The 22,797-nt window shown below is 35.5% G+C and overlaps 1 protein-coding gene across 2 annotated transcripts in view; it reads right to left on the reverse strand.

Annotated features, from left to right (window-relative positions):
• Positions 1-22,797, reverse strand: part of LOC145664686 (uncharacterized) — a 73,491-nt gene that overhangs the window by 14,535 nt on the left and 36,159 nt on the right. For both annotated transcript variants that reach the window (XM_081731543.1, XM_081731542.1), the window contains exons 2-3: positions 18,751-18,840; positions 6,758-7,000 (exon numbers count right to left, since the gene is read on the reverse strand). In XM_081731543.1, the coding sequence (XP_081587669.1) occupies positions 6,758-7,000; positions 18,751-18,802 (295 nt within the window). In that variant the 5' untranslated portion in view covers positions 18,803-18,840. The remainder of the gene's footprint in view (positions 1-6,757; positions 7,001-18,750; positions 18,841-22,797) is intronic.

Raw genomic sequence — 22,797 nt, forward strand, 5'->3', positions numbered from 1 at the left:
CCTTACTCTTCTTCTTCGGGAACTGAATTTACAAAATCCCGGGTGAGGTAAACCAAATTTTTACAACGACTTATCAAAAAGATAATCGTAAACCAGGTTCGTTTGCTAAAATAAAAATTTGAAGTGGTAGTATTTCTTCTTCATGTAAAAATTAGCTTCGATATGTAAATACCATTAATCTCACCTTTTTAATAAATATGACAACGTCTATAAATGGTGTTAAACTGGTTTATTATTTGATATAACTTAAATATCCTTTTCTTTAAACTGTTAAGTACACAAACTCACTGACTAGGTAACCATAAAACATGTCCATATCATCAACTATCCCATAATAATCACTTACATATATTAAAAACATTCTTCTTTTGTTAATATGAAATGAACATTCTACTAAGTATAGTGCATATGTATGAGTACTTTCTGCCCAAGGTACAGGTAAATATTACACAAACCAAAGTATTTTGTTGTAATATGTCCTCTATCAGCTAGAAAAATTTCATTGAAATCGGAGCCGGACAATTGAGTGATGTCCCTTGTTAGCCAACTGTATCCAGTTTCTACTTTGTACTCTTATTTCTGCGAGACCCATCTTACTTTGCTGAGGCTGTGCAAAGTTGTGCTGAGGTTGTCCTGGTCCGAGGCTTCTGCGAATGTTTCTGAATTTTTTTTTACAAAATAAGGTTGTTAGCCTTACGCGAAACCCCCAAGCTGAAGGACCACCCCTTGTCTGTCCACGACTGCTTATTTAATATATTCGCAGCTATCCGATATATCTAAGAGACCTCCTAGATCCGAAATCTAAGGACGAGTCATGCCGTGGTGACAGGAACCCATATTACACAGTATTGTACTTCTTCCAATTTGAATAATGTTGACGGAGGAGGTGGAACCTATTCTTGAGACGCTGAATCAATTCCAGAAAACCGCTAGTCGATATCCCTTTTTTGCTTTGATACCTGCCAACAGACGTACACCAACATAACCGTTCTATAACACATCCTATACTTATACATAGAAAGTTTGGAAGTCAATAATTGGAGAAAATCTTCGAAAGATGTATATTCCCGAATTCTCAACACATTCTATTTTTCCATATCGGAATAGAAAGTAATTTCTTCGAATAATAAATCTATAGCTGTGTTTCATGTTAAAGGCCATGGTATAAATTCCATTTAATTTTGGCTTGTCTTGAACTTATAATAGTTTAGACCAAAATGTTGAGTTTTTATTTACTGATTATAGCGAGAAAAAAGTAAAAACATAACCCTTAGTAGGTCGAATCATAATACTTTCAATGATTCTTATTGTAAACTTTCAAAAAACAGTTATGAAGAACCACGACGTCCTTTTCAACTTGTTAGTGGACAGATATTGTATTGCCAGATGACCTTTAAAACAGAGCAGAAAGTAATGATGTAATTAAGTGTTTCACGGAATACTCTAGGGTCTCACTTTTAATTCATAGGAAAGTGTACTTTCCTATGAAAACACACTTATAAGAACATATAAATCCCGTTCCCACTGGTATCTAACCCAGGCCGTCCGCTTGAAATATTGCGTACTAGATCATCGTGGTTGTATCTAATCCAGCGTCATTTCAAAGCCAATTAAGTGTGTGACATCTAAGTTTAATCCTCTTCCAATCTCTTGAAACCACACCCTAAAAAGAACTAAGAACAGCAGGAAATATGGCGTTAAGAAAAATAATAGTGGTGAGGGGTAAATAAGAACGACGATGACGTATTCATACACCCACGGCTACTTGTACACTGGCTTCCATTTATCCAGCTCGTTGTCCTACTTTATTCTACTCCTTATCTGTTTTCTTCGATTATGAAATCGTACCCTCAAGTAACATACGTCAGCCAGTAGGAAATATGGTTGCTTTACAGTCATTTCCTTCTGGATGCCAGTATTAGTCATGAGACGAGAGAAGAAATATTTTCTAGTCTTATCTCGTAAAATTTGTAGGAAGCTCATCTCGATTCTTAAAGAATTCTTTCACGTCTCGTCTCGTCTTCAAAAGATTTGCTCATTTCAATTCGAAATTTTTCTAGTCTTGTTTTCGAAATTTATAATCAAAATTTAGGCTGATTTTTTTTTTAGTTAATTTGATTAGAATACTCCTGAGTAACGAAAGGTGTGATATAACATTTTAACCATATTTTATTATTAGAACTCCTTGTATAATAACGTGCTTATATGGGTTCGTAAAGTGGCGAGCATAATTATGTGGGGGTTGGAGTTATAAGAAATGATAGCTCTTTCCTCCAGAAGAATGGTTTCAATGTACACTTGATAACTGCACAACCAACATGACACTACAGACATACCTCAAAACGTGTCATACCAAGATATTCCTCCATTTGGACCAAGAAGAATTAGTAGTTGAGTATCACTTGGATAAAGAACCACGAGATAGACAGGCAGAAATTCCATTCACGTTAAGTTCTATGAGATAGGAATTAATGCAAAGAAAAGAAAAATAATAATATGCATCTTGCAGAGACAGAGAAAGTATAGAAAGAGCGAAACAGAGAAAAAAGCAAAAAGGGAAAGAAAAGAGCAAAACACAAGGGCACAAATAAACCCCTGGCCCCTTTATCTTGGGATTTTTTCTCTTTACGAGATAAATCTCTTTCAGTAGCAATCGCGACTATCATTTACAATGATTAATTCCATGAAAAACTAACTGTAAATCCAGACTTGGAATCGAAGCAAAAACCTCCAGAATGAGAGTCTCACACACGGTCCATTTAGCTACACAGATCATTTCAGGCTTCTTGTTAAATCAGCTATTGAACTCGAAACTGTCAGCGAGTTACTCCCGGTTCCATTTCAAGTTTGAATTTTATTTACGGGTTTAGGCGTCTAGGTTTCAGGCTCTCCAGATTTCATAAAATAGCATTTGATCTGTAGATCAAGATCAAACATGAAATAATCCACAATATTGAGAACTCACTGTTGCACCGATATATATATATATATATATATATATATATATATATATATATATATATATATATATATATATATATATATATATATATATATATATATATATATATAGAATTAATACAGTAATTTCGTAAATCTGCGAAACTACTCTTAGTTCTTGAAAGAGCCGGTAGCAACAATTTTCCTGCAGTTGATTCAGCCTACACAGAACAGGTTCCATCTCAGTTATCGTTAATTCTCTATTCAAGCCGAAAACGGTTCAAATTAGCCATTTCTGGTTTCAACGTTTAACGCTATAGATGATAATATACAGAGAGCAACTTTTTTTTTTTTTTTTTTTTTTTTAATGATTTAGTATGTAATGCCAATATACCATGGTCATCCAAAATATCCTATCAAAACTGGAAGTAGTTCAAATTTACTATTACTTCCGATTTCAACTTTTATCGTCATGGAAGAAAACCGCAAGAGATAGTGAGAAGCGATTTTTTGGAAACTATTCAACGTCTTCAGACAACACATCACGGATATCCAAAATACTCTACCAAAACTGTAAGTGGTTCAAATTTACTATTACTTCCGGTTTCCATACTGATTTCAATATTTCCGGTGCAAGTTAAAAACATCGCAAGCGAAATCGATGGATTTGAAGATACGTTTCTCGTGAATCCATGTTTTTTATTGTCACTTATGCGGTATGGTGGCTCAGTGGTAGAGCGCTCACCTCTATTATGACTGATCCCTTGTACGATCCCAGACCGTATGGATTTGTGCTGGATAACAGTGCAAGTGGGTATTCTTGAGGGGGTCTCATATTTTCATTCCACCTATTCTTTCATAGTCATTCAGTTTCAAAGTTTCATTAATCATCGATTTCCATTAGCCTCCAGAGAGTAAGTGTGGGACGTAAAATTAAAGATTTTATTTAAGTGTTTCACTGTTACGATAAGAGTATCCTTCATCACGACACCTGTTAGAAATTAATCATAAAAACCTTTTTCTGCATCGACATCGGGACAGTTAGAAATGAATGGTAAAAATGTGCTTCTGCATTATAAATCACTGAGGCCAATTAGAAATCAATCATAAAAGGGTGCACTTGCATCGTAAGTTAGGCCAGTTAGAAATTATTCATAAAAGCGAACTCTTGCGCCATAAATTAGGCCAGTTGGAAATTAATCTTAACCCTGCTATTCTGTTCGGGTCTATTTGACCCGAAATGGATTTTGATTTCTCATAAAATTTATGATAATTTTCGTAGTGTGTATCAAGTTTGTGACTTTCCTTTATTCAATCCAAATAATATTTTCTGAAAATCTCAAACTTTTATTATTAACGGTTTTCGAAATTTTCCTATCTATTACTAATGTACTGTTCGGGTCAATATGACCCGAAGAAGTTTTTCTGTGCTGTGTAAGTGAATTTTCAACTGCTGTCTTATATTTCTCGCAGAACTTGTGTATCTACTTTCGTGATGTATGGAAAATTGGGTGGAAATTCTTCTTAAGCTATATTATTCTGATTAAAACATCACTGTTGATGAACGATTGAGAATTTAGAGGGCGTTGCCCTTTCGAGCAATATATTCCCAGTAAACGGGCAAAATACGGTATAAAAATCTGGACTGTGTATATGATAGCAAAACATCTTACGTAATCAAGCAACATGTATATACATGTAAAAAAAAAAAAAAAAAAAAAAAAAACAAAACAAAAAAAAAAAAAAACTGCACAGCCTGAGATGAACCAAGGCGTGCGTGTTGTTAGTGATCTTGTTTCCGAACTAATTGGCGATAATGTTAATTGTGATAATATTTTCATCTCTTTCACTTTAGGACAGCCTCTTCTTGAAAAGAAAATAACTATGCTTATGACTATTACGAAAAAACAAACCTGAACTTCAAAAGATTTTGTCAAACAAAGAGGTGCATTCACCGTCGTTTTATTTTGTAAACAACCCAACTGTTGTAAATTATATCACTAAGAAAATTACAAAGGTTGTGCTCATGATTATTCTTCACACAGAAGAAATCAGCAACCAAGTTGTCAAGAAACCCAACATAATATTGAATTGTAATTCAACTAAATGAGCTGTAAACACTTCATATCAACTTGTGAACACATACACATGTAAACGCAAAACCAACAGATGGCCCATGATATTGTTGTATAATATGATCGATGTATCAGCTTACAATGGATTTATTTTGTGGACTTCCTGACAAATAGAAAGCTCTTGAGGAGAATATTGCGTTTAGAAGAACTTAGAAAGTCTCTCATTTTACCTGAGATACAATCTAGACAATATATGCTGAGAAGTGACGAGTCTCCAAGGATTGTAACCAGAGCACAAGGAAGTGGTGCATCAGAAGCTACACGTTAAAATACAGTAAACCATTAGCAATTGTCCAATATTTATGTCTAATTCAAAATTTCCTACATTTTGTTTTCATGAAAAGAATGTACATATGTTGATGATGATGAAATTTTCTGCCCGAAGGCAGATCGTGACCTGAAGGTCCCTGTGCAAGGTAAAACCACAACGGTTTGCTATTACCTTCCGTGGGATGATGACATACTAAGGACAGTATCTACAGTTCAAAGTGGGATCCGAAAAACTTTTTTCCACACCGGGAATCGAAGCCGGGACCCCTAAATTATAAAGCAACGAGTGTAATCATTCATCCAGCGGGGAAAGTATGAACACTCATCTCCAAAAAGATTGTCGCATATCTATAACTGTCTTCTTGTAAGAATAATTTAATAATGATTTTGCAGGGTACTTTTAATACTGACACTATGTGTATAATCGGGAAATATATATTTGTGTCAAATTTCATAGGAAAAGAATTATAAATACAAAAATTAGAATAAGTAAAACAAAATGTTGCTAAATGGACAAGAAAGTTTTATATTCGTTTTATTGTTCTTATTTACTGCTATTTTGACATGAAATTTGCCACATACATGTCTTTGTCGATTATACATATAGTGAAATTATAAGAAATACCGGACGAATTTGTTATTAAATTATATTTCTACAACAACACAATTATAGACATGCGACAATTTTGGACATGAGTGTACATGTAATGTATTGTAAAATATTTAAAGACAATTAAAATATTTTCCTAGCACTAGTCTATTAAACTAGTCACTGTTCTAAGACCTGGCCCTTTTCCAATGCAACTTAATTATGGGTCATATTGACCCGAACAATATATGTGTATAGTAGATGGGAACAGAGCAGCAGGGTTAAAAGTTTTCCTGCGTCATAAATCAAAAGAATTAGAAATTAATTATAAAAACTTTCTTCTTCGTCATAAGTTAGGCCAATTAGAAGTTATTCATAAAAAGCGTAATCCTGTACGATAAATTAGGCCAGTTAGAAATTAATCCTAAAAGCGTTCTCCTTCAATCATGGATCAGGTCGATTAATCACAAAAGAGTGCTCCCGCATCATAAATTAGGGTATTACCGGTAGATGTTAGAAGTTATTCATAAAAGCATACTCTTGCGTCATATATCAGGTTAGTTAGAAATTAATCGTAAAAGCATGCTCCTATAATCATAGATCAGATCATTTATAAATTAATTGTAAAAACGTGTTCCTCCAATCATAAATCAGGTATATTAGAGATTAATCACAAAAGAGTGCTCCTTCGTCATAAATTAGGCCAGTTAGAAGTTACTGTTCCACAATAATGAACGAATGAATCTTAAAATGAAACTTCCTATCTCTAATGAGCAGAATATTTGCTATTTATTTCTATGACACAAAAGCTACACCTACTTACCTGAACCACTTTTTGTGTGCTTCGCCGTATGTATAGAACTCCAGGAGCTACGATGTGACGATGAAGAGCCACTACCACCAACAGTCCAAGTTTTCTTACTTTTACTGCTAGAAGATCCACTTTTACTTGGAACTTTCCATCCATATTTACTTCCACCGCTCTTGGATGAGCTGCTACTACTTTTGCTGCCATCACTGGGAACCTTCCAACCGTAACTGCTTCCGCTGCAATTTCCTATAAGCTCTAACATTGAATATAATAAACCATTAATTAATGTTTAGTCACCCGAAGCTCATGCTAAGTATACAGCAAAGGTCTCATTGTTTAACGCTAATTCATAATGATTAATATCCATGTTAATAGATGTTACTACCTGGGTTATCGTTACATGACGCTAATAGATGTCGTTAGCGTCGATTTGAGACTATTGTGACCATTTAATTGCAACTTAAAAATACATATTTGGATTTATGCAATAATATTTGCGTAACAGCAAGTTGAATGGTGAGCAAAGTAAATGTAATAATAATAATAAATTTCTTAAATGTAAACAATTACGCCATTTAATTAAGCACGATTTTCATAATTTACAGCGGGAATCGGGTTCGGGATCAACAATTAATATGAATTATGTTAGGATTTCAATCAATTAATACTCACAATCAGTACAAATTGAGACTTCTTAAAAAATTAACACAGGTACTATGTTCATCTAAATAATGACTATAGAAAGAAAACTAGGCCCGTAGCAAGAGAAGGAGTAGGGCGGACATTGCCAGCCGTAAATTAGCTTTCGCCCCTCCTCCCCTTTATAACAGAAGGTTGTAGAGAATGTTTAAATTAAACCAAAACTACGGTAGATATGAAATTCTTGTGATTGTCTTTATCAAATTAAATTCAATTTTAGCACATTTTACTTATCTGTACGTAAAATAAGCTTCTTGCTAGATGGACTAAACATCTCACATCGGCCTTTTCACATGTTAAAAATTTCAAACTCAAGCTCCGTATCATTTGCACCGTGGTAAGCATCACAAACGTGGGATTAGATGCACCTCCAAAGAATAGTTCCATCGAAAGGTGTAGAATATCAACCTACAAACACCAACCTGTAGAGCAGACTCGTAGCTACGGAATGCCCAGGGGAGCTTGGCTTTCCTCAGTCCTCACTTAAACTTTTATAAATACTTACTTAAACTGTTTAGAGTTGAAAAAAATAAGAGTCAAAGGATCTACAGTTATGATGCAGATTCCATAAATAAATATAAATGAACCACCCGACCGATCTCGATCAAATTTTCAATATAGATGAAGTTCGGGCCTGGGATGTTTGTTTTATTTTTATTATTATTATTATTTTTTATTTTTATTATTATTATTATTATTATTATTATTATTATTATTATTATTTCGCTTGGTCGGTGCATCTTAGGGGAGGGGAGGAGAAATATTTAGAAATGATCGAAAATGACCGATATTAGTAAAAATGAAAGGAAATCTAAGTTTTACGTCCCACGGTTATGCCGGTTAGACTAAAGGAGACTGATGAGTGATGAAAGAAATGGTGGAATGAAGAAAGTGGGAGGAAACGGGAGAACCCCGAGAAAACCCACGCACACGGTGTTTGTCCACCACAAAGTTCACTTGGCGGAGGCTGGGATTGAACCCGGGACCCCAAGCACCAGAGGTGAACGCTCTACCACTGAGCCACCGCGGCCCACTGACCGATATTAGTATAGAATCTATAGTTGTCTGGTCGCTGAGACGAACAGTAACACTTCCATTGCCGTTTAAATCCAAATTCAACCCCGCAACTTAGGGGAGGGGAGCGAGAGATACATAAAAATGATGGAAAGTGACCGATATTAGTGTAGAATACATAGTTTTCGGGGTCACTGAGATCAATGACACATCCGATGTTTAAATCCAACTTCAGTTCCACAACTTGGAGTAGGCAATGACATATTACTGTCGAATCCATAGTTTTCGGGGTTGCTCAGATGAACAGTTATACTTCCAATGCCGTTTAAATCTAAATCCACCCCTTTAAGTCCAAAATGAAAAGTATTCTTCTAGTGTGAAGAAGGGGTATTCTGCTAGTAATAGATAGGTAAACAGTTTTGTGGCGTTTCGATGTCTGTCATTGACCCCTCAGTATTAATTTGTACTCAGTCTAAGAAATCGGACTCGCTATTGGCCCTGCAGAGAAGCACAGGAAACAAATCTTCAATAACGATATTGTGTACAACTTAAATACAGGATATACAGAAAATTATACATTCCAATGGTTCGCAAATGTGTAAGTAATAAAATTACCCTTCCTCGTTCGGGACAGGACGTTTGGGCGCCGCCATTTGGGCGCGGACGTTTTGGCGCTGCCGTTTGGGCGCAAAGCCGTTTAGGCGCCAGACGTTTGGGCGCGAGGTACATAGTAAAAATCACAATTTACGACATATAAACTAAGCTAGGCACTGAAAACTAAGCGCCAATCAAGATATATACATTTCCTACACTTCTATCTTTATCTCACCTCATTTATCTGTATATTTTCTATCTCTATCTTATTTATTCATCTAAATTAAATAGTTTAATGCGTTTGTGGCATTTGTTGCCTAACCTCGTCATGGATTGATTTTTCGCTTGTTCACGATTCTTGTACTTCTGATCTAATTTTTGTATTATATAAGAAAGCTAGGAAATAAAGGAATCAGACGAACTGTTAATTTTCTTAATGTTAATTAAAACATATTGATTTAATTTTTGTATTTTTTTAAAGAAAGTTAATAATTACATATTTATGAATATTAAAATTTGTTTTCTTTCGTATTACGTTTGCCAAACTCTTCTCTTCCTTAAGTCCAATAAAGAACTACCAATAAAAGATTGCAGCGTAGTCGCTAACACTCTCGCCTTCGGTGCGATCGGTCCCGGGTTCGATTCCCAGTGGGGGCACTCGGTCGAAAAAGTGTAACACGCTCTTTCAGGCCAGCCACCCTGAATGAGGTTTTCCTGGGTTTTCTTCATTCACACCAGGCAAATGCCGGGGTGGTACCTAATTTATAGGTCCAGGCCGCTTCCTTCCTTCCCCAATCCTTTCTTCCTTCCCTTTCCCCGGATAGTGTGCTCCCTCAAACGTGACGGGCTAAATGGCCTTAGATGCCGAGAGCCCAGAAATCTAAAAATCCTATATCCTAATCGAGTTGAGGGAAAGATATTTTGCATACATGGTGTCTAAGACATATTTTGCATACAGGATGTCTAACACATTGAGTTTAGGAACTGTAGTATGCCGTATTTCTGGTATCACTTTTTTATTAACATTCCAATATAAAAATCAAAACTTAACACACATTTTTTTCGTCCCATTGTATGCATTTAATCTGCATTAAAGAAAGTGGCGAAAGAAAGAAAAAAAAAACAACGATTTCAAAGTGAAAAATAATAGTTAAGTGTACATATATTGGTCATTTAGCCACTAGAAATGTGTTTGACATTCACACTTATTGCGTAACTACAGCAGAAGGCCTGCTTTAAGTTTTTTAATGGAATAGGCTCACTATGTATGTAATGCAGTCAATCATATGTAGTCTGGTCGACTTACATTTGACTTGAAAAGTTATCAAATAAAAAGCACACTTAACTTTCGTTGAAACTTAAATTTACAAAATTTAATTGTTAATTCAGTTTTTATAATTTTGAAATTCCAGTATTTCTAGTATGTAAAACAAAATCCAGTATAATTCAAGGACTTCCACTACAGTAGACACCTTGTGATATCTTGATTCGAACTTAGTACTCAGCGCCTAACATAACGACTTTTTAACTCGCGCCCAAACGTCCAGTGCCCAAACGGCGGGGCCCAAACGTCCGCGCCCAAACGGCGGCGCCCAAACGTCACGTACCGTCCTCGTTAGTCCTGTCTGCAGATAATTTTTGAGATAAGAACCATTGTGAGAAGATTCGATTTTGATCCGCTATATAGAAAGAGGCATGTCTTTTTCTTTTTTTTTAAGAAATAGAACAGATGTCCAATTGCTTTTGGAATATTTTGAATGTTAATGGGTATGTTTCAATAAATCGTTCAAAAAGAACGACACCGTAATAATGACATACCATACGAAAACACTGTTTCTATGATACTTGTATTATGACAGCCCTCTCCGCTGGTCTAGTGTCTAGAGTGTGCCTTTTTGGTGCACGTGGTGACGGGTTCGATTCCAGATGGGAGAGCATTTAAAAAGTTTGAACGCATTATGCTGTTCGGATTCCATCAACTACTATACTATGGCAGGGAACAATATGGTTGGAGCAGAGCGTTATTAACGGATGTGTCTGATCACCAAACTATGCTACGGATGGACTGTTTGTTACAAAGAGATAACAAAATTGAAAACTTATCAGATTCACTTTATCATTTAGAGCACATGGTTGAAACATCTTGAACATTCGACATCCTTACATGAGAGGCTCGGGCGCACCGGCTCACCACCCACTTTGACCCACTCTGACCCACCATGTCCCACCACTCACCGTGACTCACTGACCCATCACACCAGAACCCATCTTCATCATCTCTTATCCATGATCCACGCTCACCTCTCCTCAGACTAAGGAGTTTACCCTTGTAATAAAACAATGCACTGAAATTATTATTAATCAGAGTTTGAATTTCTACGGTCACTCACTCAAGCACCGCTTTGTTACAAGACAGGTAGATTTGAACTTTATGATATAAAGTGGTAAAGTGTTTGTCATGGATTATATTACGATCAATTTCAATTTAACTATCCCCTAAAATTATTTCCTTCTTGAAGTACAGATACTTTTAAGAAGAAAATAGGATGAAATTTGGAAGTATCAAATGAAGGTAAAGTAGGCCAGTGTAAAGGAATGAATAAAAAAATAAAAAAATAAATAAATAAATAAAAAATAAAAAAATGAAAAATTAGACTTGTCTCAAAAGCCAAGTAGTAAGTCCTATTGCTACTATTACAATTACAAATATCAATATTCAAAAATGCCTCAAGATTATTCTTTTTCGCTTAGATATACTCATCTCAGGTAAGTAAACAGAAACAAATGAAAAGGGAAGAAACATAGAGGCCCTTAAAGTAAGACGTAGACAATTCACCAGTGTTCAGAACATTCTGTCTACAAAGCACTGAGCAGAGTGGTCGATGGGTCGTAGGAGATTAGAGTAGGTCACGGTGGGTCAGAGTGGACCACGGTCGCACAGTGGGGCGAAAACGCAAAAAGCTGGCCAAAAGTAAAAACGAAAGTTAGAAATATAGGAATTTTTTATGTAGTTGGCTAGAGTGATGTTAGAAGGGCCCAAATCCATAAATAGAATAGGGTTTTTACTTTATTGCGACTACCTGAGCCACTCTTAAATAGACCCTTCAGCAGATCAAATGCGTAGAGAACGATAGAAGAATTGTGACGCGTCCGTTTAAACGGTTGTAACTTTCGAACGCGTTCATAGTTTTTAAATCTGAAAAGTTTTCCTATATCGTACTGGTAAGTAGAATAAGTGTATGAAGTGAAAAATTAATAATAATGATGTAATAATTTATAATTTGAATCGCAAGTCAGGCAAAATTTTCACATTGTTTATATATTTTATTAACTTAAAGCGTTGAAAACATTATGTGCACCCTCGTGCACCAGGTTCATATTTTGTAGAATGGTAGTCTGAAAATTAATTAATGCTGTCGACAAAAAAGTAGCTGCCAAAACGTGCCAATTACGAAGCGTGTTGATGTTAATTATTGCTCATTAATGTTACAGTGACAAGCCGTTGCAGTTATAACCGAATCAAATACCAATAATTTGTGTCATTTAAGTAATAATACATTTCTAATAAATAAGAACGTAAGTAACAAGTAATTGTTCATCAAAATATGTGAAAAAAGTGAATGTTGTTAAAGATACATTGTGAAAATTATGAAGTACGTTGATATTCTTGTTATTCCGCCATTTTGTTTTTTTTTTCAAATTTAGTTGCAGAATCGTAATCAGCAACCTCAATAACCCCTTTATCGCCACTTTTGAGAACATTTCTACGACTTTTTCGACTTTTGCAAATTTTATTCCGCCATTTTGGATCCGCCATTTTGTTTCTTTTCTACGTTAGTTGCAGAATCGTAATCAGCAACCTCAATAACCCCTTAATACTAAATTTCATTCAATCTGAATTTAGTTATATTTTGGCCAGCTTTTTGAGTTTTCGCCCCACTGTGGGTCGGTGGTGGGTCGCACTTGGGTCACATCTTGTGATTCACGACCCACTCACAAATCTTGACCCACTTCACCCACGACCTATTGAACCATTCCATCTCTGCTCTGGAGAAGACAATGGTAAGCGCCACTTGGGAAATGGAGGTGGAATTGAGTTATAAGGTGATATAACTTGGGATCGGACCGCAGAACAATATGTAGGTAGTTTTATTTCGGAAATGTGTTGCAGATGGAGGGGAAGCTTGTTTGGTATGAGTCATTGCATTGAATTGCATGAAAATTTTGAATTTTATTTTCCAGTTTACTCAAAAGTTAGAAAATATGACATAACATTGTCTTTCCCCTAATCCCTCATTATCTGAGCGCAATGATCCGTTACTTATTAAAGGAGATTAGTGGTAGTCACCAGGCGCTCAGCCAGAAATTTATGCTGGGAAGAGCCCAAATTTGGAGGAGAGTGTCCAATACTACAAGACTATATCTATGTAGTATTAAGTCAATGTTATTCTAGTTCCGCAAAGACAATAAGTAATTTTTAAGTATTGTCATCCATATTCTCAATAAAAAATACGTAACTATTGTTTTCATAAGAAAAAGTACAGATGAAGTGTAAGATCACCAATAATTTATCTGCTAAACATTATATAGTTTCATTAAGAAAGTGTATAAATGTATGTCGAGCTACGAAATTTTTAGGTGGTGGTCCGAATCTGGCGGACAGTCTGCGTGGTTGCACCTCTGCTGGTCACAAAAGCCGTTATTTCGTTGTTTTTTTTTAAACCGAAATAAGGTTCTTCAAACACAAAAATCCAATTTTCAAACCGGTTTCAGTTTCTTTCAAATCTATTCGGCTTTCTATCAGAAACGGGCTTCGATTTTAAAACCGGTTTAATTTTCGAAAACCTAGTTTGCAGTTCTATAAAATAGTTCTTTTGCTTCTTCGATAACTTTGGTGTCCTAAAAGTCACCGAACCCGATGTTTGACTTATAACTATAAAACTAAATGGAATGAGAAGGAACGATTTTGCAACAGAATGCCCTATATATTGAGAAAAATTTCAGATACAAACGTGTTTCTTGCCATGCATGATTTAATAATAAGCGTTAAAAATGTTGCCAAAGTCGGATTTTTTTTTTTCAAATCGATTATACTGAATTACGAAAGCCATACCCGTAAATTTTTCAATATTTCTCAATACTAACGAACAATTTGACAGAAAAAGTACCTTGAAGTCTTACAAACCTTGCACATGTGTATTATTCAGCTATTCACAAAATCCATGTTGTTACAATAATATGAACCACGCTGGCAACACTACTGCTGTCAAGTGTCACTGACAGATGGATTTGACCTCCAGCTAGCACACTAAGGTAAGGTACTTTTAAAAAATCAACAACTTTCTCCTTTTTCATTAAAGGAAAAATCTGATAACGTACATACACCTTGCAACACTGAAATTGACAAATGATTACAAATCACATAAAATGTTCAAAGTAAGTGCTCAAAATGTCCATTTTCTTGGATACATAAGTTTGTACTTTTTAGCATATTTTCGGACACCTTTCAGAGGTTACAGCACCGATATTCACAATTACCTGTGTAATATTTCTTTACAGATCCTCCAAGGTCCTTGGTTTATTTTGGTTACTTCCCCTTTAAGTAACTCCACAGGAAAAAGGAAATTAAATCTTTCAATTTTACGTCCTACAGTTATACCGGTTAGGCTAAAGGAGACGATGATGATGATTAATGAATGAAATGGCGGAATGAAGAAAGTGGGAGGAAACGGGAGAACCCCGAGAAAACCCACGCACACGGTGTTTGTCCACCACAAAGTTCACTTGGCGGGGGCTGGGATCGAACCCGTGACCCCACGCACCAGAGGTGAACGCTCTACCACTGAGCCACCGCGGCTCCCTAACTCCACAGGAAATAGTCAGCAGACGTCAAATCTGGAGAGCGACTGGGCCCTAAATATTTGGAAATCAGACGACCGTCAAAAAATTCGCGCAGCATACGAAATGAATCGTTGGATGAGTGGCAAATTGCTCCATCTTGTTGCAGCCAAACATCACGTTCAACTTCTTCCAGGAGAGCAACGAATTGCATTATGAGATCCCCGTACACAGCACTATCCACTGTTGTCTCAAAGAATAACGGTCCGACCTACGACGCCTCGATATTGCACACCACACTCCGATTTCAAGAAAGTGGAAGGGTTGTCGATACAACTGGTGTGGGTTTTCTGCGGCACAGAACCTCGAATTCTGGCTGTTTACATAGTCGTCTAATTGAAACCAATCTTCGTCGAAGAAAGAAGAAGAAAAAAAAAGATATCAGAACATTGACACCACTTCTGATTAATGATTGGAACCAACGACAGTAACGCGATCGTGATTGAAAATCTCTTTCAATTCATGCACAATATGAACTCTGTATGGATAAAATTTCAATTTCCGTACAGCCCTGTGAGCAGTTGACTTGCGTAAATCACATTCTGAGGCGAGCTTCCTTTTTTGGTGATGCCACGATTCTTTGTTCAACACACTGCATAACGTCAACCACCGAAACAGAAGGGCGTCCTGAACGTAACCTGTCTACTACTGATCCAGTTTCGCCAAACCTTTGAACTAAGGAAAAAATGGTTGACTTCTGTGGCAAAGGCGTGTTTGGGAACTTTACACTAAAAGCTTCTCTTGCACCAAAATAAGACACTGTTTGGAAGTATTGTTCCACAATATACACTCATTCCTGCGTAGAGAATTTCATTTTAAAAAACAAAGCACTTCAGTACAAGTGGACACCATCACGTATCGAACAACGAACAGCTAACTGGATAACAACTATTCTAAGCACAAATGAAAAACTAATCTCTAGATTTCCGGGTTGCAAGATGTACGTACGTTATCAGATATATATATATATATATATATATATATATATATATATATATATATATATATATATATATATATATATATATATATATATATATATATATATATATATATATATATATATATATATATATAAAAAATAATCAACTTTCTCCTTTTTCGTTAAAAATGCCTCAGTGTGCTAGCTACAGGTCAAACCAATCTGTTAGTGACACTTGACAGCAGCAGTGTTGCCAGCGTGGTTCACATTGTAAAAACATGGATTTTGTGGATAGCTCTAATACAAATGTCCAATGTTTGTAAGACTTCATCAACGTACCTTTTCTGTCAATTTCAATATATGGGTATATATTCGGTGACTTTTGAGACTGGAATAGATATATATCGGCTTCGATGAAAATCAGACTTGTTTTAGTGAAATTCTAAAACTCTTTCGGAGAAAAAGGAAATTAGTTTTTGTGAAAAACTTTTTTAAGGAAAACTAACGAAAAGCGAACCGGTTTCGGAGAAAAGTGAAATGTTGGTTTTCTAGAAACTGATATCCGGTTTTTATATATTAAAAAAAAGTTTAACCCATCCCTAAAGGAGACGCTAGCAAGTGAACCTTACTATTTATTACTTTAAAAAATAAAGATTAATTTAACATTATTACGAATTCTTCAACTAGCGATTTAATAATATTTTTAAAAAAATATTTTTTGAAGACAACGCCATAAGTGTTAATGGACTTTAATGAAATGGTATTCTCGCTTAGCAGAATTAAAAGGAATTACGTACGCGTTTGAGGATGTACAGGCAGTAATTTTGAGAAATAATTTTGTTGTTTATAAGTGACGTCAAACATATGGTAATGTTGAAACGCATTGCTTTAATGTGGATTTCTTGCATTAGCATATATATTTTTTCTAAGTAAACAAAAAGAGTAAGTTGAATCTAATCAAATTTGTGTGTGAGCAGTCGTGAATACACTTCAAGTCATTTTTGCGTTGAATACGTAAAATTATTTTGTAACACTCAACATTAAACCTTCCATGTGTTCGTTAACTCAACCCCTTGCGCTCTAGGTGTTATTTTCCTGTGTGTGTGTTTTAATACCAGGTTTTCATTTACCGTTGAAAGAGTGTCTAGACCGTTATATAGGACATAGTTATTGTGCACACGTGATGAGAGCATTCACATTAGTGATAAAAAAAAAAAAAAAACAACAACAATTATTTGCATTGTGAAACATTTGAACTGAGAAAGGGAACTTTTGATGTTTTGAAAGGATATTTTGCTGCTTCAGATTAGCAACACTGACTGGACATAAAATACAAGTTTTCATTTTCGATCTGGAAATACGATTTCGAACAGTGTTGCCACAGTCCTAGCTCAGAAGTGGGCTGAAAAATAGTACCAAATTGAAACAAAAAGGGCTGAATTCATAATTTTATACCAGTGTAATACATGGCTCTATAACACGAAACTAAAAGAGGTAAAGCTCTAGAATACTCCCCCTTCCATCTTCCAGGAGTCAAAATCAACGCGTCGAGATAGATCTATACAAAAGAAATGTTCGGATATCTTTATGTTCGTCAATATGGCGTCACTAGTAAACAACTTAGTCCGGTAAGTCGGCAACTAAGTCAATGTATTTTTTTCGTGCTATTATCGTTTTGGTCTAGAATCTTTGCAACGACACATAAAATATAGATTTACTTGAGCACACGCTGGTCTTCAGAATATTCAACACACACACACACACAAAAAGATTTCAAGCTAAAAGTTCCATCACATTGCTTCTTTCTCATCTCCTTCATGCGCTGCGCGAATGTACCCATCTTGTGTCATTTGTTTCCCGGTATAGTTTCAATTACGAATTTTCCACACAAAGTTCGTAGCGTTATGCAGTGCAACGTCACAGAATGAATGTTCAACAGCATTTTTTCCCTAGAGTCCAGAACACAGTATGAGTAACGTGAGATGTGGGGAAAAGTTACTGAGACTTTTGAAAATGTGACGAATATAGTGCTGAATTGGATAGAATTGTACCAACTTTTTCACAAAAGGGGCTGAAAATGCCAGCGTGGTACCAATGGGACGATGAATGTTAAAGAGGGCTGAATTTGGTACAATTGTACCAAGTGTGGCAACAGTGATTTCGAAGTTGCTAATCGTTTATCGTCAAAACAAACATTGTGTTATAATTGAATGTTCCCTTAGGCCTGCCATCTACTGAAACATATTTATTTTATTTTCTATCAGTAAGTGCTGTCACCTAAGGTGAAATAGTAGAGCTAACTTTTATCTTGTAGCCACTAAAAAGATTCATCATCTCCACAATTAATACAACGCTTAATAAGGGATACGTTTTCATGACATCCGCATGGATGTCACTGGTATTTTGCAGTGGAGTATTTTATGACATCTGCATAGACGTTACTGATGCGCAAGCTGTTAATTGTCCTATATGAAGAAAAGAACTTTAAACATGCAAGCATATTTAAAAGTTATTATGATTAATACGTCTACAATGAAGGGTTTATCTTGTCTACAGGATTTCAATACTCTACACAAGTGTTGAATTGAAATCGAAATTGAAAACTATGTTGTTTATAGTTTCGGACCGAATTAGTTTGTGACAATTTTTCTGGCGTTTCTATTTTCATTTTTAAAATCAAGTGTTTTACTTTCAATGTTCGTATATTCTGGCAACGCTATAAAATAATCCAGAAAACCATTCATATCTTCCTTCCTAGAACTCAACACAGGATAAATACAACAGCAGTGACTTCAGTACAAAAAGAAATGCAGTAATGCATCAGACGCACTGAACTTAGTGATTATAATTAAAACTGTAATTGATATCTAGCACTTACCATAAATTATAAAAATGACCAAAGAGACAACCCATGTATGAATGTCTTCCATGTTGCTCTGACTTCACCGCTAGAAACGTTAAAATGAATCTAGAAGGAAAAGAGAACAGGGTAAGAATCAAAATTAGTTTTCTTTTGCATCAAAATATGATAAATTTCAATATTTTTATATTTATTTTATTTGTCTGTATAATAGCCTATATCCGAGTACATCAATCTATGTATTTGGAGCAATTAAGCTAAATAATAAACCATTTTCACAACTCCAAATTATGCTAAGTCCACCGCAACTGTCTCAAAGAGGAACAGGGATGAAACCAGAATAGCATCTAGGGTGGGACAAGAAGGGCATATGCCCTTGGCGCTACTGCCAAAGGGGCGTAAAACGCCATGCCATGCCGAAAGAAATAGTGGGTAGGCTCACATTAGTAGTTTCATGCTTGTGAATGCACTTTTGATATTACTGCTTCTACAAACATCTACTATAACTGTGGTGTCCTTTGATAAAAGCAGGTTGACTATTTATTTGAACTTGGCGGTGTTCGTTGTTCTTCACTGAAAACTTGCTGCCTTTAGTCCAAAATAGCGTCCAGTAACGCACAGAAAAACCTCGAATCTTAGGCCGTTTTGGCTTGAACCCCAGCACGGGTTGACTCGAGTCAGCACATTTCATCAGTGCGAAATCACTGGCGTTGAGTCGCGCCAAATCAGATCTATACGTATCGAGTCGAATTGTGTTTGGCCCAAATATGTGTATGCTAATCCACACAGTATGTATCGCAGCCTATATTGAATTTTCTCTGCATTTGATGTTCGATAATTGACTTATTGCTGCCATGGCTTTTTTTTCTGATTTTCATTCATTATACGGACAAAGCATTGCGCTAAGCATCATGCAGTTTTATGCAGACATGTTAGGGGAGAAAATATCTCCCCTAAACTTCTAGAATTCTCCTCCAATTTTTTAAAGATATAGGTGTTGTATATAGATGAATATGGCCTCCTCTAGAGCATTACATTCCTCCTTTTACCCCGACATATAGGAGACTGTATAAAGCACTGATATATGTCAGAATCCTTAGAATTTGGGAGGAATACATAAAAGATTTGTATGATCAGAAGAACATCCCCAAAGATATTGAGATTGAACCAGACGAAGAGATGGATGATGAATAAAATTACCTAGCATATTGAAAAGTGAAGTAGAGTGACTAATAGAATTAACTGGAGATTGAAGTTATAAGAAATGGTAGTTCTTTCTTCTAGGACAATTGTATCAGATTTTTTTTTTTCATTGAGCGCCTAATAGGTGGACAACCAACATGACAGTACAGACATGACCCAAAATATGACATGCCAGGCTATTTCTCCATTTGGAAGAAGAAAGATTTATTTATTTATTTATTTATTGTCTTCAACAGAGAATACATTCTCCAATTACAGAAGACCTGTACAATATATTTTACAAGTTTACTATTGTAATAGATTTAAAAGAAAAAAAGAATAAAAAAGTAATAAGAATATAGATAAATATATACAATTAATTTTGTAACAAACTATTTAAAACAGAAATAGCTACAGTAGCAGAAATACATGAAATTAATACGCTTATACATAAACATGTGAATACACTTTTAGGAATTCATAAAACATTTTGTCGCAACAATTCACAATAGGTTCGAAATGACATAAAATCTAAATACGGCAATTTCTGATATAATATTATATGTTTTGCACATTCGGATTAATGGTGTATCATATAATAATAATGCTCCGTTCTAGGTGTATCATATAATAAGCATCTCTGTCGAGTATTAGCCATTTTTGTGTTAAATTTTAATAGTCCCGGAAACGAACTGTTATCGTATATACCTTTAATCAGTTTGTATAAAAATATTTGTTCATTTAGTTTTTGTCTATTAGATAATTTAGTATAATCAAATTCATTTAGCACATGCTGGTATGATATTCTATGCCTTGTAGCTGAGATGTGGTATTTCCGGAAATACAAATAACGTAGAAAACGTCTCTGAACTGCTTCTATTTTATTGGAATGGATTAGCATCATTTAGAGAAACATAGATAGGCAGAAATTCCATTCATGTTAAATTCTAAGAAATAAGAATTAATGCAAAGAAAAGGAAAACAATAAAATGCATCATAAAGGAACATCATGCTTGTCTACCACAAAGTCAAGCCTTACTCACTGTTAGTGCCGGAGGTATCAGCTTTCTGGGCGTAAACACTGTAAAGTCGAGTCTTCGATACTCTTAGTGTAGCAGCTGCTGTGTGAGAAATGACTTACGCATTATTATCCCGATGAAAATTGGAAAGTTTGTGTGTTAAAATTTATATTGTTTTTACACGTCCACAGATCTATTACACTATCTAAAGAGAAAGCGGGCATATCACAATTGGTTTCGAGTCTAGCATAATATCACAGCTGATGTTTTGAAGTATACACAGAAGTCTTTTTAGTGTGTTATTGTTTGTAATGTTTATACACCTATCTTTGGTTTCATAAACATTTAGACTATGCTGTGCATAAGTAACTGAAGTCTTGTAGAACTGCTTTGTCCTTCTGTCCGCTTGTCAACAGATATCAGAGCAAAAACGGTAAAATATATCCGGAAGCAGTGTTTCCAGTCGTTTCAGTGACCAAGGAATAGGTTTTATCTCCTCTTAAAATCTCTATTCAAACCGGAAGTGGTTCAAATTTGCCATTTTCAATAACAACATATATCGCCATGGAACAGAAATGGTAATAGTTTTTTTTTTAAAGGAAACAAACGATTCAGCGTATTAAGACACATTCAAAATTATTCAGAATACTCTACCGAAACCGGAAGCACTTCAAATTTAGTATTACTTCTGATTTCAAAACTGACTTCCGTGAAGGTTGCTTGATATTAATTCAGCGTCCCTAAAATAGGTTCCATTATATTTGATAACCCTCTACTCAAACCGAAACTAGTTGAAATTATCAATTTTCGGTTTCAACATTTGTCGCCATAGAATAAAAACGGTAAAATATAGCAAAAAGCAGTTTTTCGCAAACGAATCAGCGTCTGTAGACAACATGTCACTATTATCCAAAATGTTCTACCGAAAGCTTAAGTGATTCAAATTTACTTTACTTCTGGTTTCAATAATTATTTCCGTAGAGCATAAACGGTAAATGCTTTAAAAATGCGTCTCCTTGTAATTATTTCAGCTTCCGAAAAAGATTCCATTTCCTCTGTTAACCTTCTACTGAAACCGGAAGTTGTTCAAATGAGTTATTTCCAGTTTCAACTTTTATTGGCATAAAACAAAACGGTAACAGATAGCGAGAATCTATTTTTTTTTTTACAAACGATTGAGTGTCTATGGACAACATACCATGACTAAACCACTACCAAAACCAGCTGCTGTTCTAATTTACTATTACTTCCGGTTTTAATACCGGTTTCAATGCTTATCTCTGTAGAACGAAAACAGTAACAGATAGCGAGAAGCGGTTTTCTGACAAGATTTCAGCGTCTCAAGGCAACATACCACTACTATCCACATTCTATCAATGCCGGAAGTGATTCACATTTACTAGTACTTCCGGTTACAATATTGATTTCCGCAAAACAAAAAAGGGTAAAAGATTTCAGAAAGCGGTTCTTTGCATTCGATGAAGCATCTCAAGAATACTTTTCATCCTCTGCATTGAAGTTTTATTCAAACCAGAAATGGTTAAAATTAGCAATTGACGTTTCGAACTTTTATCGCCATATAGTGATGAGCGCAAGACTCTTGGTCTTGCAGTTTTTGCAAGAGTCTTGCATGCAAGACCAAGACCAAGACCAGGAATCCCGATGCAAGACCAAGACCAAGGTGTAAAGACCAAGACCAAGACCATACCTGCAAGACCAAGACCAAGACTCTTGCGCAAGAGTCTTGCACAAGTACCGGCTTGGTGGTAGAGCAGTCACGTGTGGTTATACAGGTCCCTGGTTGGATTCTAGCTTGCGCCATGGGAACTTTTTGGGTGACAAATACCGTGTACGTGGGTTTTTT

This window comes from Thermobia domestica, chromosome 11 (genome assembly GCF_964235325.1).
Source record: "Thermobia domestica chromosome 11, izTheDome1.hap1.1, whole genome shotgun sequence".
Lineage (NCBI taxonomy): Eukaryota > Metazoa > Arthropoda > Insecta > Zygentoma > Lepismatidae > Thermobia > Thermobia domestica.